Genomic DNA, 16810 nt, shown 5'->3' on the forward strand with positions numbered 1-16810 from the left:
TTAGTTACAATTAACACAAGTCCCAAAAGTTCCTTTCCATGGAACACTCATAACTAACTTCAGCTGGATTTGGTGCCATTATCTCAATCCTTGCTACAAACCTATAGGGTTGTTGTTGTTGTTGTTCAGTCGTTCAGTCGTGTCCGACTCTTCGTGACCCCATGGACCATAGCACGCCAGGCCTTCCTGTCCTGCGCTCTCTCCTGGAGTGTGCTCAAGTTCATATGCATTGCATCGGTGATGCTATCTAGCCATCACATTCTCTGCCGTCCCCTTCTCCTTTTGCCTTCAGTCTTTCCCAGCATCAGGGTCTTTTCCAGAGAGTTTTCTCTTCGCATTAGGTGGCCAAAATATTGGAGCTTCAGCTTCAGTATCTGTCCTTCCAATGAGCACTCAGGGTTGATTTCCTTTAGGATGGACTGATTTGACCTCCTTGCACTCCAGGGGACTTGTAAGAGTCTTCTCCAGCACCACAGTTCGAAAGCATCAATTCTTCGGCGCTCAGCCTTCCTTATAGTCCAGCTCTCGCAGCCATACGTTACTACTGGGAAAACCATAGCTTTGATTATACGAACCTTTGTCGACAAGGTGATGTCTCTGTTTCTTACTATGCTGTCTAGGTTTGCCATAGCTTTCCTCCCAAGGAGCAAGCGTCTTTTAATTTCATGGCTACAGTCACCGTCTGCGGTGATCTTGGAGCCCAAGAAAGTAAAATCTGTCACTGCTTCCATTTCTTCCCATTCCATATGCCAGGAAGTGATAGGGCCAGATGCCATGATCTTCGTTTTTTTAATGTTGAGTTTCAAACCAGCTTTTGCACTCTCCTATTTCACCCTCAACAAGAGGCTCTTTAGATCCTCTTCGCTTTCTGCCATTAGGGTGGTATCATCTGCATATCGGAGGTTGTTGATAATTCTCCCGGCAATCTTAATTCCGACCTCTGATTCATCCAACCCGGCATTTCTCATGATGTACTCTGCATATAAGTTAAATAAGCAGGGTGACAATATGCAGCCTTGTCGTACTCCTTTCCCAATTTTGAACCACTCGGTTGTTCCATGTCTGGTTCTTACTGTTGCTTCTTGACCCTCGTACAGGTTTCTCAGGAGACAGGTAAGGTGGTCTGGTACTCCCATCACTTTAAGAATTTGCCACAGTTTGTTGTGATCCACACAATCAAAGGCTTCAGCGTAGTCAATGAAGCAGAAATAGACGTTTTTCTGGAATTCTCTTGCTTTCTCCATGATCCAGTGAATGTTGGCGATTTGATCTCTAGTTCCTCTGCCTCTTCGAAACCCAGCTTGTACTTCCGGTAGTTCTCGGTTCGCATACTGCTGAAGCCTAGCTTGTAGGATTTTGAGCATCACCTTGCTGGCATGTGAAATAAGCGCAATTGTGCAGTAGTTTGAACACTCTTTGGCGTTGCCCTTCTTTGGAATTGGAATGTAAACTGACCTTTTCCAGTCTTGCGGCCATTGTTGAGTGTTCCAAATTTGTTGGCATATTGAATGCAGCACTTTAGCAGCAGCATCTTTTAGGATTTTAAATAGCTCAGCTGGAATACTGTCATCTCCGCTAGCTTTGTTGTTAGTAATGCTTCCTAAGGCCCACTTGACTTCACTCTCTAGGATGTCCAGCTCAAGTTCAGTGACCGCACTATCATGGCTATCAGGGACATTCAGATCTTTCCTGTATAGTTCTTCTGTGTATTCTTTCCACCTCTTCTTAATCTCATCTGCTTCTGTTAGGTCCCTGCCTTCTTTGTCCTTTATCATGCCCGTCTTTGCACAAACGTTCCCTTGAGATCTCCAATTTTCTTGAAGAGATCTCTAGTCTTTCCCATTCTGTTGTTTTCCTCGATTTCTTTGCATTGTTCATTTAAGAAGGCCTTCTTGTCTCTCCTTGCTATTCTCTGGAACTCTGCATTCAGTTGGATATATCTTCCCCTTTCTCCCTTGCTTTTCGCTTCCCTCTTTCCTCAGCTACTTGTAAAGCCTTATCAGACAGCCACTTGGCTTTCTTGCATTTCTTTTTCTTTGGGATGGATTTCGTTGCTGCCTCCTGAACAATGTTACGGACCTCCGTCCATAGTTCCTCAGGCACTCTGTCTATCAGGTCTAATCCCTGAAATCTATTCCTCACCTCCACTGTATATTCATAAGGGATATGATTTAGGTCATACCTGAATGGTTTAGTGGTTTTCCCTAGGTTCTTCAATTTAAGCCGAAATTTTGCAAGAAGCAGCTCATGATCTGAGCCACAGTCAGCTCCAGGTCTTGTTTTTACTGACTGTATAGAGCTTCTCCATCTTTGGCTGCAAAGGACATAATCAATCTGATTTCGATATTGACCATGTGGTGATGTCCATGTGTAGAGTCGTCTCTTGTGCTGTTGGAAAAGAGTGTTTGCTATGATCAGCGTGTTCTCTTGGCAAAACTCTATTAGCTTTTGTCCTTCTTCATTTTGTACACCAAGGCCATGCTTGCCTGTTATCCCGGTGATTTCTTGACTTCCTACTTTAGCATTCCAATCCCCTATGATGAAGAGGACATCTTTTTTTGGTGTTAGTTCTAGAAGGTGTTGTAGGTCTTCATAGAACCGATCAACCTCAGCTTCTTCAGCCTCAGTGGTTGGGGCATAGACTTGAATTACTGTGATGTTGAATGGTTTGCCTTGGATTCGTACTGAGATCATTCTATCGTTTTTGAGATTGTACCCCAGTACTGCTTTTCCCACCCTTTTGTTGACTATGAGTGCTACTCCATTTCTTCTAAAGGATTCTTGCCCACAATAGTAGATATGATGGTCACCTGAATTAAATTCGTCCATGCCTGTCCATTTTAGTTCGCTGATTCCCAAGATGTCGATGTTCAGTCTTGCCATCTCATGTTTGACCACCTCCAGCTTACCTTGATTCATTGATCTGACATTCCAGGTTCCTAAACAATATTGTTCTTTACAGCATCGGATTTTCTTTTCACCAGCAGACACATCCACAGCTGAGTGTCCTTTCAGCTTTGGCCCAGCCGCTTCACTCTTTTTGGCGCTACTTGGAAATACCCCCTGCTCTTCCCCAGTAGTATACTGGACACCTTCCGACCTGAGGGTCTCATCTTCCGGTGTCATATCTTTTAGCCTTGTGATACGTTCCATGGGGTTTTCTTGGCAAGGATACTGGAGTGGGTTGCCACTTCCTTCTCCAGTGGACCACATTTTGTCAGAACTCTCTGCCATGACCTGTCCGTCTTGGGTGGCCCTGCACGGCATAGCTTATGGCTTCACTGAGTTATGCAAGCCCCTTCGCCACAACAAGGCAGTGATCCATGAAGGGGACCTATAGGGTAGATACACAATATTATCCCCATATGTAGATGGAGAACACAGCTTAAATTAAAAGGTAGTTACTTGCTTTTTATTACTGCACCTGACCCAAAAATGAAGACGTGGAATTTCACAACAGATTAAATTCAGTGTTGAGCCTTGGCGCAAATTAAGCCTTCTAAAGGTGAGCATTATCGTTCACCTCGCTGCTTATATGGAGCAAAAGGAAGAGAAGAGCAAATATACATTATGCACTAAAACGAACACTGCCCCTGGGATGGGAAGTCTCCCTAGATCAGTAGTGAAAGTGAATTATACTTTTTCTTGGAGTAAAACATGCTATACTCGTACTCGGCTCTATCCACTTCTACCAACCACTTTTCTCCAATCTCCCAGTATTTTTTCATTCACTGATGACGTGGGAGTGGGTGGCTGTTCTCTGTGAAAACTAGTATTCAGTACCACCTTTATTCTGATTTATCCAAAAAGTACCGTGAGAGCTAATCACTTAATGCAGCTTGGTGAGATGATACACAAGTTTAATAAGGGTCTCTTCCCACTTCCTGCAATTGTTATATCCATGGTACTTAATTACAGATGAGGAGAAACAGACTGACAATCTTTAAACTAATGAGTGCTTGAACAGTATTTCTGTATAGTAATGGCTTTAAATAGTTTACACAACCAATTCATTAAACAACTCAAACCCAAATCACTATTATGTGACAACTGTGCCAGTTATCCATCACTAACTTGATAGCAGTGACTGTCATAGAAAGTTCTTATTAGTTTTGTGCTCTTTCCGGTGGTGTATCTCTCTATTCTCTTCTTTTTCTTTCTTGCATCCCTCAGGTGTCTCCAGCTATTTCTTCTCAGCAGTCACCAACCAACATCTTCTCTTTTAATCTTTCCTTACAATCTATGCCCCTTCCCTTCACTTACCCTGCATTCAGACCTTATAACAGTAGGCATCAGAAAGTCCTATAAAGACATTTTGTTTACCTGGAGGATGATAGTAATGAAATCTCCACCAGATGTCATTCTAATATTATAGAAGAGACAGAATTTTACAAGTATGTTTATGAGACATTTAGGGCTTAATTTAAAAGACCAGTTTTCAAGAAAGAGGCACAGTGGAGTATATTGTTTGTCCATGATGATAAATGGGGGAAATGTTAATTTATTTAAATTTATTTTGCTGAGAAAGGAATTGGAAATTTTAGTGTAGGTGGTAGCAAAACAAGTAGAAAAATGTTAGAAGGAGTTAAAGGAAAATTGATGAACATAGTGGATAAATGGCTAGATTGGGCTGGGAAAGAATATATGCTTGCACTACTTAACCAAGTAGCTCATTGAGGGGCATTACTGAGCACATAGTTCAGGCAATCCTCATTTTCCTTGCGAGGTTGCTGTGAGGATAACATGGCACAACAATGAAAAGCACTTGGCATATTGAAGTTCTGTAGAAATAATTCATCACTCGTTCTCTGCCCTGTTCTAGAGTCAAGCTCCATACTCCCATCACAGTTCAAAAGATCACAGCTAAGCCTGTGCTACCATGAAGTATGGAAGCACAGCCATTTTACCACACATTTGCATGTGATTTTTTGCAAAAAACCCTTTGCAAGATGATATAACTAGCTTACCAAGTGATTACATGCATACTGTTGTAGGTTACCACTTAGTGGTCCTCTGTATCCTTCCAGTCATCTTGGGTCAGGCAGTACAAGAGAGAAAAATTATTTCCTTGAACTGCTTCTGGGACAAGACCAGTATTGCCTCCCAAAACCAATGGCAGGCTCAACTAAGAAGAGAAGTCCAGGCCAGGAAGCTAATGCCTTCAGCTCCTGATGAGACCACTAACAGCCTGAGTGAAGCCTAATCTTTTATTGTGAATTGTCGTAAACTGCCTTGGCTTAAAGGCAATGTATAAATGTAGTAAATATATAAATAAAGTTGAACTCTTCAATACATCTGTACAGCAAAGCTGTGTTGCATTAGGCACTTGCACCCTTCAGGGTACAGGGTGACGAAAGGAAGAAACCTGGGAGTAACAACTCATGCTGCATCCATGTGTAGCATTGGTGCAGCCAAATACTTCTCTCCCTCCCCTTTATAATTAGTAGGTCTGGATAAAGTTTGAATAGTCGGTGTGGCATTCTCCCACTTACCCTATACTGGATCCTACTTTAGCTGCAGTAGCACCAACCTTGTCACAAAATGAGAGAACCGGTAAAGCCTTATCCCGCTATTGTTTTAAGTGTAGATTACCATTCTAGCCTAGACCCCATTCTCTGGCCAAGCAGTGCTGGCTCCCAAATACTGGGGAGCCTTCAGACAAAATGCCCTCAGTCACCCTTCTGCTCCTCCCTGCAATTGCCCACTTGCTCTCCCTCTGGGCCCAGTCCCTACCACAGCCCAGAGAGAAAGGACAGACAACTGAGGAGGCAGTGGCAGCTGCTGTTCCTTCTACTCACTCCTATTGCTCTCTTTGGCCTCGAAGAAAACAAGTGCTAAGCAAAGTGGCAATGGAAGTGTGGAAAGAATCCTTTAAACCTCACCCCTTATGTGTTGTGTGTACCCCAGAATGGCAACGCAGGTGTAAGAGTGCCGTTGGCATCTGTTTAAGGTGTTCAACAGATGCTTGTGCTTCTGTCTTAACCAGAGCTACTCCATGTTTGAACGCTAGCCCACCTTGTTTTGGCAGCACAGTCTCTTAAGAAGCAGATTACAGCCTGTCAGCAGTTTCTCTGGGAATTCAAAGGGAGGATGAGTACCTTCCTAGACTACAGGCTGATAACATTGTATTTTGTGCAGTAACTGAGTGTCAGTAGCTGGCAGACTTCCATCCCTGTCCAAAGAGAGAACATTCAGTTCCTCCCCAGATAACTGTGTGTGTTGTGTACCTGCAAGTAATGTGTCTAATAGAGCATGGCTAGTTCTTCCCTATATGTGATGTATTTCCCTGTATAAAAGCCCGCCCCACTGAACCGTCAGGGCTGTCTGCTCCTTTGCTGGCCATGCAATAAAGTACTTTCAGATCCAAAGTCTTACTCGTGTCTAGTGGATTCATTGGGCCTCCAGCTACACAACCAACATGTGAGCACATTCTACTCGTACAACAGAAGTGAAGCAGCAACAGGGCCAGGAGGCTTTAGTCATCAGCAGTGGGACACACACACACCCTGCCACCTGCTGAGGCTTGGGCCCAACAGTGTTTACCCTGGCTTTGCTGCTGATGGCACAATTAGAGGACTTTTCAGGAGAAAGAATATACTGGGCTATATAACCCAAGTATTTTATTTAAAATACCCCATGTTTTCATTCAAAAGCACCCAAGGCAGCTAATAAAATCCATTCCAAACCATAAAGACATGGTCACCAAAACTACAAACAATGAAGTATCTGTTAAAAATACAGAATTCCAAACAGCAAACCACTTCCTATGATCATTTATCCACCTCCTCCTTCAAAGGCACTTCTAAAGTGATGTATTTTCACTTGCCACCTAAAAAGAAAGGAGGAAGAGGGCCAGGCAGGCTTTTCTGGTGAGGGTATGCTAAAGTTTAGGTACCACCACAGAAAAGGCCCTGTCCCTGTTCACCACTTGCCTCACTTCTGACAGCAGGGTACCCTGAGCAGGGCCTCCAACGATAATCTCAGCACATGGATAGGCTTGTGTTGGAGGAGGTTTCAGGTATACTGTTCCCAAATCTTTTAGGTCTTCAAAGATCAGCACCAGGAGTTTTAATCACGCCTGTAAGCTAGCTAGAAGCTGGTGAAGTTTTTAAAGCAGAAGCATTCACTGCAAAGAGTGCCAGTTTATAAACTGGCTGCCACATTCTGGATCATCTGTTTTTTCCAGATGCTTTTCAAAGGAAGTCTGAAGTACTTTGATCTGCAAGTCACCACTGCATGGATGGTGGTGACACGACCAACCTTTCCTGAGGAAGGAAGCCACTGGTATACCAATCAAAGCTGATGAAAGGCATTTCTGGTAACTTCTAATTGGATCTGGAGAAGTTACTTAAAATTACATTTTATTAGATGGTTCAGAATGATAGAAAAGAACGTATACATGTGCACACACATACATATACAAAATTCACATCCATACATATTTATAAAATATTCAACAATCAAATGTGTGGCATCTATTTCTGACAGGAATGCAAATGGTTTGTGGCTAAGTATGATATAATGACCTTTCTGTGCAAGTCCACTGATATTAAAAATAAAAATAAAAACTGCATTCCAAACTGAGTTCCCTGTAATGTATGCTGGTCAGTACTGATGTATCATAATTACACTTCTTACAGAACACTTATAGAGGTTAATCTGTTAGCTGCAGGGATGACAAATGGATTCATGTCAATAATTGCTGACAAGGAATAGCAAAACAAAATCATTTATGTGGAACATTTCATGCATTATAACCAAGGGTTTCCTGTAGAGATTGGGTTTCCTGAACAATAGTTGAAACAGTTTCAGTATTACTAGTGTTCAATAATATTTTCTTCATTATTTCAAAATTCTTAAACTAAATCTATTATTTGCCCAAGACAAAACATTCACTGAATGCAGATTTAGTTAACACAATGACAGATTGTGTCCATTTTACTTTCTGTAATTATGTGCCTAAAAATATTTATTTTAAAATAGGCATTTATGTCTATTACTGCATGCTGTGCAAAATGAATAGCCCTTTAGAATAACTGATGTCACATGCAAAATAAAATACAACAAAAACAAAGTGAGGGAAGCCCTGAGTCAGTAATGCTGTTAGCAAGGCCAAGGTTCAGTCTTTGTTGAATTCTTCCCATGCCTTAAGAAAATAGTCCAATATTTATCACTTTTAAAGTTGAAGGGATGGGTGAGGCTGTGCAGTTTCTCCTGTAGCTAAGCAAGGTGGTGCTTCTGCAGAGCTCAGTATTCAATTTCATTAAAATCGGCAGAATATCCAGAAGACTGTAGTGTGGTTTCTCCCATTTCTAGAAGGGAAGGGGAAAGAATATTTGAAGTAACTGCATATTACTGTACAGGTAATCATTTAAATCTGAGTTAAGATGGGGCAGGGTGGGGACACTTAATCACAAGCCTAGTTCTCCTTTTTCAGGCACAGCAGACAAATAATTAAACTGCTTTAGCTCAAGAAAGTGACCTACTGGAATTTAAGCTGTTTGTAACATTTGGTAAGAAAATTTAATATTTTATTATGGGTAAGAACTATCTACCTAGATCTATAGAGTATCAACACATAATTGCCACTAGCAGCTGCCTCATTTTACAATAAAATGAATAGTGTACATTGCCTAAGGTGCTTGCAAGCAGAGAATGCAACTCAAATACAAGAAAGGTAGTAAAGTAAAACAGAACTTTAAGCAAAACATTTACCTTTACAAGGTCCTGGCTGAAACAAAATGTCATCTATAGCAATGTCACTTCTTATTGATACGCCACGAATTGCTTCAAATATAATCTGTATTTTTAAAAACAAATTTTATAAATGGTACTGAAGGCTTAAAAAAAGATATAGAACATGAAGAAATTATCTGCTGACCCTCCAGAAATATTCCTTAGTCATTACGGCTTGGTTCTTAACTGATGTAAATGGAAGGAAGCTCATGCAAATGTGTTTTCCCATCCCTTCCAGCCCTGTATGCCCCAAAAGGCCTCTCTGGAGGATTGGAGGATCCTTCTGAATGGTGTGGGCTGGGGCACAGGGGACTGCTGTGGGAGGGAGGAGTTGCTGAAAATCAAGCAGCGGCATCTCCACTCACAAAAGGTGCCTCTGGTTTTCTTCACACAGAGTTTTTATCCTGTGATTGAGATTGCTCCCTCATGGAAATTTGCGGGCTTTTTACATGACACCATGACCCTGCCGTGACCCCCCAGGGCATCATCTGCACTAAATGCCCTTTGTTCCATTTTTAAATAGATCGCAGATAATGAGATATCAAATTACCCCATTGTGTTCCACTTGAGTTCCCTCCATGAAAAGAGGAAAAGCGGCAAGAAGAGGAGTGCGATTGTATTGACCCCAGGCCTGTAACCAAGTTACCTGTAGTGTTAGAGGGGCCTAGAGATCCATAATGCTTTGCTTAGGTTCATTATCAGTGCAATTCCTTTGCTAGTGGGCCTTTGAGCATGTGAGATGAGTCAAAGGTCAATAGCGGCCTCAGCACATTCCATACTAATAACGAGTTAGAATGTCTTATCAAGATGTGCCTGGGAAGTGAAGCTATGTTTATGCTGAGCTGCAGGTGTCTGTGCTAGGAAAGCTCTCCTTTCTGACCAAGCACTGTTATGCTGGGAAAGCTCTCCCTTCTGACCAAGCACTGTTATGCTGAGAAAGGTGTAAACAAATGCTAATTAATGCTTGCTGTTGTCATGCTGCCTCACTGCTGACATGTATGGTATAAAACCCATTTTACCCCATGGCTCTGGGTTCAGAGGTCTGATCCAGCCATTGGGGTACCCTTGTGTGCTGATTGTACTCAATAAAGTATCTCCTTATAAGTAAACCTGGATCTGATTTATCACTATCTTGGCACCTCTAAATTAAGAGTTCGAAGCCTACTGCAGGGGCAATACAGTGATCAATGGAAGAGAATGGAAGACTCAGCTATGGGGGAGAAGGAGGGGGAAGAGGAGGGGGAAAGGAAGTGCATGTAAAGGGAGTCAGTTGTGATCCTTCATTTAAAACAGAAGCAGAAAGCCCCATTTTAAATGCAGGATTTTAGGCTGGTGTAGAGATGCCCTCTAATTTGGGACAATTCCACCCACCCACCCCCCATAGCCCCCTTGTTGCCACACAACTTCATTAACATGGGCATGGAACTTGCATATATACACGTGTAATGACCAACACAGGTCTTAGGGGAACTTTAGCGAAAGGTGTAGAACGCACACAGCAGATTTATGCAACTAGCTCAAACACTCGTTCAAGTCCAAAAGCATAGACTTAGTTTTTTGTTTTACAGATTTTTGTTCTTTAAATACACTCATACACATTCATTACAGAAGAGAAAAATTGCTTGGTTAGTATACACACCCCGTAGTACGTGGACCAGCTAGAAAAGGTAAAGAAACACAAATGTAGAGGAAATCTTTGCCAAATAAGGAGGGGGGGGGTGGCACTCTGAGAACTACTGACCAATTCAAAGGTATCTTCATGGGTCAGTGTCAGGAGCACCCTAGCAGCCTCTTTCAGTATACTCCAATAGCCAACTCAAGACACAGACGAAAGGATTCTTTTCAAGGCTTTAATCCTTTTACAACTTAATGACTCTTTCAGATGCTAATCACCAGTGACTAAGCAAGGAACAGCAGAGTGGCCTATGCTCCGAGTAGGCAGTTGATCCCCGTTTGAAGGAGAGTCACTTGAAGACCCTGAACTTATGGGCTAGGGAGAGATCCTCCCTCTTTCCCTTGGGTCCACGGGAGGCGGCCGTTGCTTGCGCGCCAAACGGGCACTACGCCTCCTTTCCGCGCCCTCCATCACTCGTCGCTCCCTGCGTCTGCGTCGAGTGTCTAGCAAGCCCCGTTCCTGCACTTTCTCACTGCTAGGAGCACTATCTATCTCAGGAATGCCGGCAGGAGGAATCTCTGCCAGCTGCTGTGCCTGTGAGGGATGAGCTGGCTCCTCTCCCACGAATTGCTGATCCTCCTCAGAATCAGAACTGCTCTGGGGTTCTATCGGCTCAGTTTCCACCCTGACAGTCAGTTGGCAGGGTAGTGGCATGACAGTCAGGCAGGTATTTACATGTTTCTGCAGTTACGGGGAACAAGTCACTTTAATCAAGGAGGAAGCAAGTATATTCTATGGCTCTTGTGCCTCTGTGACAGTTCAGAGCCTTAACAATGTTTCTGGCAGCTTCTGCGCTATGCCTTCCAAAACCAAAATGGATTCTTGAGCCAATGTGTAAGGGCAATGCCAATTTAATACCTAATGTACAAGTATTGGAGAGCGTATATGTCTGAAGCATCCTGCATCCCATCCCATACTGTTAAGGAGGAGCCCCCGGCCCGCGAGAGAAGCTTTGGGAGGGAGAGGAGGAGGAAGAGATAGCAATGTCCCATTGCACAAGCTTCCTTGCAGTCAGGTCAGGTTCAAGCCTAATGTATTTCCAAGAAATGAATCTTTTTTTCTATGTGATGGGAAACTCATTATACCCTAAGTCAGACCATTTCAATGTCCCACCCAACTAACTACAGTTACAGGTAAGCTATGTCTCTTTGTAAAAAAATCACATAAGGTTCCAGTTCTATCTTCCTTATGCCTGGTGTTAAATTGTTGGAAATTTTAAATTTCAATTTAAAATTTCAGTATTGCAGCTTTTCAGTTATAGCTGATAAGTCCTAAATAACAAGTACCTAAATCGTTGCTGCAAAGCAGAATAGAAGTTTTAAACAGCTTCCAGAGCCATCCTTTGCATGTTTACTCAGAGGTAAGTTTCAGTGGGTTGTATTCAATGGTGTTGGATGAAATGTTGATGAAATGGCTTCTGTCAGTAGGATGGATTCCCCTTCCCCCTACAGCCCACTGTGCCCCAACCCTCTGGAGAAATTTTTGGGAGGAGAAAAAGGAAAAGTTCCACTGTGTGAGCAGAAGTCCACTCCAGCTACGTTGGATTTAACCCACTCTGTTTAGTTGAGCTTTCTCCCACAGAAGTGTACATAAGATCGCAGCTTTAACATTTACTCTCCAGCTGCATCCCTTCTTCTTTCATAGCCACCATATGTGTCTGAAGCCAGCTCTGTACAGGTAATGGTACCTGTATAGGCAGTGATAGTTGTATACATTGTGGTACCTCTGATGAGTTTACAAGATTTAACTACTAGGAAAGGAGTAGTTTAATCTTTGCTGCCAGAAAAGCCTATCTAAGCTATCGGTTATCGGGGTAGCAATAACGGAGTTTGATTCAGAGTTACTCATTGTTACCTTGAATCAACATGTTCCAGCCTTATTCCCTTGCTTATTGTCTTTGGTCACTTGTGCACATTACTTGTACTTACTGGCTGGGACCTTTCTCTGTGTGGATTTAGGTAGCTAGAAGATCTCTCCAAAATGTCCTGCATTGGGGGCGGGTGTGTGTGTCAAGGTGCATTTAAAAGTGCAAACCCAAATAGGCACACACTTGGCCAGTTTAAGAGTTTGGAATTATAACCCAATGCCAGTCAGGCTATACATCTGTATAGAGAAAATAGTAATGAGGCTGTGGGAAAAAAGCATACAATATGGATCTCGACAATGACAATGGCTTAAGGGCACTTTGAATCTCTACATTTTAAATAGGTAACAATCCTGCTCTTTATAATTTATCATAGGGTGAAAGAGAGGTGATCAAGGACTCCAGATTCTACTCACGGTTCTTTTCCTTGGATACAACTTACCTCAGCTTCTAGAGCATATATAAAGGCATCAGAGTTTGAAGTGAGTTAAATGGTTATTATCCTGGATAACAAACCATGAACATTCCCTCTGATGGGATTAATCACTTTACTGTTAGCTTACCTGATGAGATTTATCACATGTATATTCTATTTGGCCTCTTAACCATGTGATGCTTTGTTCACCTCGCCTTCTCCAGATAAGGGTCTCATCCTTAGCACCATGTTTCTTCACATAAATATTTAATAGACCTGTCCCAGCTCCGTACATGTGATAAAAAAATGTAAGACACTGATGTCCAAAGGTCCGTCGCAGTAACCTTGAAATAAGCCGTGCTTTCTGTCCATAGATCATGTGAGATGCCTCTATGTACATATAATATCCTTTAAAAAAAAATAAAAATTATTCATCTTGATAAATTTTGTAATTGGTAGCCTAGGTTGTCTTAGGAATTATGCTGCTCACAGTTCGGTTAAAAGAAAAGGCACTAGTTGCTTCCACAAAATAACACTTAGTGCTGTCGAGGCATTACTTTTCTGCAGTTAGTTTGAAGTAGAACTAAAACAGTGGTTCCAGACAGCACTTGAGGTAATGCTATATTATCCAACAATGTGGAGATACTTCTATAAGTTCACTTTTTACCCAGAAGTCCCATTCAACAAAGGTCCTCTTGAAGCTTCAACCTGGTGAACCCTCCTGAGCATGGCAGGAGGATTAGTGATGAATTTCCCCTTACTTAGTCATCTGCTGTTCTGGAGGAAGTGGTGTCTTTAATCATTTTTCTTTTTTAATGAAATAGTGCTGTTTTTCTCTTAAAAGCGGGGGGGGGGGGGAATGAAAGCAAAACAGCAATTTTAAAAACCCTGAATGGAAAGTGACATGGATGGGCAATTCATTCTTAATCCCTCAACCACGATGTACAGGAAGAAATAAAACAGGTAAAATCTACCAACAGGAGGTTTTTGATTAAATGCAAAGTAGCCTGTAAAAGTCTCAACAGCACTCTGCATGTCCTCACTGGACCAGCTGTAATTACATTTTATCACCCTCCAAAAATGCAAAGCACAAGAAGAAATCACAGAAATCACTTACATGCAACAGTTTGTCAATGGTGATGTGTAGATGCTTTGTTTTTTTAAAAAGAGTGAACAAAGGATGGAAATTCCAGAGAAAAGGGCAAGTGTGAAACCAACCACTGTGGTCGTGATAATTTTTATACGCCAAACAGATTGCCCATAGTATAATAAAAAAAAATTAAATACAAATGTGATGTTTATGCAAGTTAACACAACTTGGAAGTGTCTGGGTGGAATAGGTTTTCATCAGACAGCAGACACCTCCACTGACAGAAGGGGGGAGATTTTTGCTGATTCTCCCTAAAGTACCAACTTCCACATTGTTCTGGAGAGATCCCCAACCCTCAAACAAATTTGAGGAGGGGCTGCAGGGGGAAGGGGGTATCATCAAAAATCCCCCTCTCCTAGATCAAAAGCTGTTCCACAAGTGGAGCAACACCATTGGATCCCACCCTCTGCATATAAATACACACATCTGAGGGAAAGCCTTTAATCCATTAATTGTAATATATGGCTATGTGCAGAATGATTCACTTTTGTCTATGCTTTCTGGTCAAATCAGAGATCTTCATAGCCTCTGCCAAAGAAACTCAAAATATGTTGTTCCAAAAAAGCCTACATTATGTACTTGGAATTAATTATGAAAATTAATAACAGTTTTGAAAATGAGCGCTATTTCCACATAGTTCCATATATCCTGCATTCCTCTCTGTAAATATAGCACTGATGGTTTTCAAGTTTTTTCCCCTTTCCAAGGAGCAAGTGGTATGATGATGGGAGAAGGAAGGTACATAAGAGGTAGAAGGGGGCATATATCTCTTATGTACAGTGGGCAAAAGTGTATTGGCAGAAGAAGAATAAACATTGAAATGGGCATATGAGCAATAGAACATTCGAAGGCACCACAAGGGAGAAAGAGATTGAGATTAGTGCAGGACACACAGGGTTGCAGATTGGCTGGAACGTTGATTCCCAGGATGTTTTAAAACGTCTCATGAAGTATAAAAGCAAGAAACTTCCTTTTTAAAAAGCTAAAGCCACATTTATTTTTTTAATCCTAATCTGATTAAATTAGGCAGGTTATTTGTCTGCCAGATACCAAATTCTCTGTAAAATGTTACGTGTGTGAATTTGCTGAAGACTAAACAGCCCTGAATAGTTGTACCAATGGAAATACGTTTGTCTCCTTAATGATGTATACGGTAATCCTCTTTGATATCTAGCACTCTCATTATATATCCTTTATTACAGACACCTATCATGCTCCTCACCATTACTTGTTTCAGAAAATGACAGTTTTCATTTCATTTCATTTCATCTCCCTGTTGCCAGACACTGCTCTATTGTGAGAAAATTACCCATCTCTCTCTCTTACTTGGTGTCCTAATGTGAATAGTTCTGCCATAGTTTTTCCCCACATAAGTCACAAACATTTAATAATCTGAATAAAGCCATTTAGTTAGAGTAATTAATATCACATTTAATTCAACACTGGGGAAATTCTTCCCTTTCAAGTAGGAACAGCTCAAAATGTGATCTCCACTTAAAGATGCATCATGAAAGACAGACTAAACTCCTTTATATGAACATTTTATTAACCCTGTGACCACTCAGATGTGTGAATGTGTATCAAGAAAGAAATTGGACCAAGGTGACTACTTTTGTACTTTTACTACAATAAATGAATGAATGTAAAAGTATTATAGCATTGGTGTATATGTTCAGTAAACAAGATGTTGATACAAATCCAGAAAAACTGATAAATCTAAAACGCATGAAAGATTATGCTGTGAAATCCAAGCAATAAAAAGAACTTATTGCTTAATAGGTAGAAGACGCATTTTTTCCTCTGACCACCATGGATTCAGTGCTTTTCAAGTGGGACATACAAAATGTACAGAAAAAGATGAGATGCAACATCCCATCACTGTCAGCAGGAACAGGTTTGCATGTTCAAACTTAATCCTGCCACTAATAGAGTGGCCTGGTAGCCGGCCAGATGGGTGGCTAATAAATCTAATAAATAAATACAATAATAATCAGCAAGTTGATATTTTCCACCTTCTCTTGCATGATTCCATTATTATTTCCTCCTGATGTTGTCAAGCAATGTCTATTATCTCCCCTCCTTGCAGCCACCCCAATCAGTTCTGAAAGTAATAGAGTTGATGGCATTCTCAGAAGTTTGAAAGAGTACCAAGAAGAACAGGAACAGCTGTTAGATGCTAAGAATGTTTCTGAATAAGTACAGAATTGCATTAATTACATCAATTTAAAATTAATTATTTTTATTAGAGGGATGTTATGGGGAAGTGGGGGGGGTTAGTACTATTTTCCTATAGAGGAAAGTGGTGGGTAGGGTGTTTGTGTGCAACTTCTGGCTGTCTTCAGACAAATCTAATTTGTATCAGAATGAATACAGTATTGAAAATGACCTGATGCCAAGACATATACCTCATCAGTGGCCAATGTGCAATAGTTTCCAGTGTGGCTTCCTGTTTCCTAAGGCTGACTGGAGATATTCTACTCTAGTTACCTTCCTCTACACAGATAAAGGGCATCACCACACAGAGCTTTTATCCTGAGATTGAGATTGCTCCTTCACGGAAATTTGCAGGCTCTTTACATGACGTAGTGACCCTGCCGTGACCCTCCTGCACTAAATGCCCTTTGTTCCATTTTTAAATAGATTGTGGATAATGAGCTATCAAACTACCCCACTGTATTCCGCTTCAGTTTCCTCCGTGAAAAGAGTTAAAGCGGCAAGAAGAGAAGCGAGAGCAATGGAAGATAATGGAAGACTCAGATTCAGGGAGAATGGGGGTGGGGAGAAGGGGAAAGGAAGTGCATGTAAAGTCAGTTGTGATCCTGCATTTAAAACGGAGGCAGAAAGCCCCGTTTTAAATGCAGGATTTTAGGCTGGTGTAGAAATGCCGGAAGTCTATAGGTGCTTAGGGGAAGTCTTTGCTTTTTGAGTGATGGTACATCAATTGTAGACCAGCATTATCAGGAAGCCCAC

At 41.6% G+C, this 16810-nt stretch overlaps 1 protein-coding gene across 2 annotated transcripts in view; it reads right to left on the reverse strand.

The window, feature by feature from the left end:
• Window positions 1-7315: 7315 nt before the first annotated feature.
• Window positions 7316-16810, reverse strand: part of MAMDC2 (MAM domain containing 2) — a 100398-nt gene continuing 90903 nt past the window's right edge. For both annotated transcript variants that reach the window (XR_014787766.1, XM_084834335.1), the window contains exons 12-14: window positions 12839-13098; window positions 8716-8800; window positions 7316-8312 (exon numbers count right to left, since the gene is read on the reverse strand). Coding sequence is in view for 1 of the 2 variants with exons in the window: in XM_084834335.1 (XP_084690461.1) it covers window positions 8248-8312; window positions 8716-8800; window positions 12839-13098 (410 nt within the window). In the remaining variant the exon portion in view is untranslated. The remainder of the gene's footprint in view (window positions 8313-8715; window positions 8801-12838; window positions 13099-16810) is intronic.

This window comes from Heloderma suspectum, chromosome 2 (assembly GCF_057233095.1).
Source record: "Heloderma suspectum isolate Gila_16-S chromosome 2, 16-S_ref, whole genome shotgun sequence".
Taxonomy (NCBI): Eukaryota; Metazoa; Chordata; class Lepidosauria; order Squamata; family Helodermatidae; genus Heloderma; species Heloderma suspectum.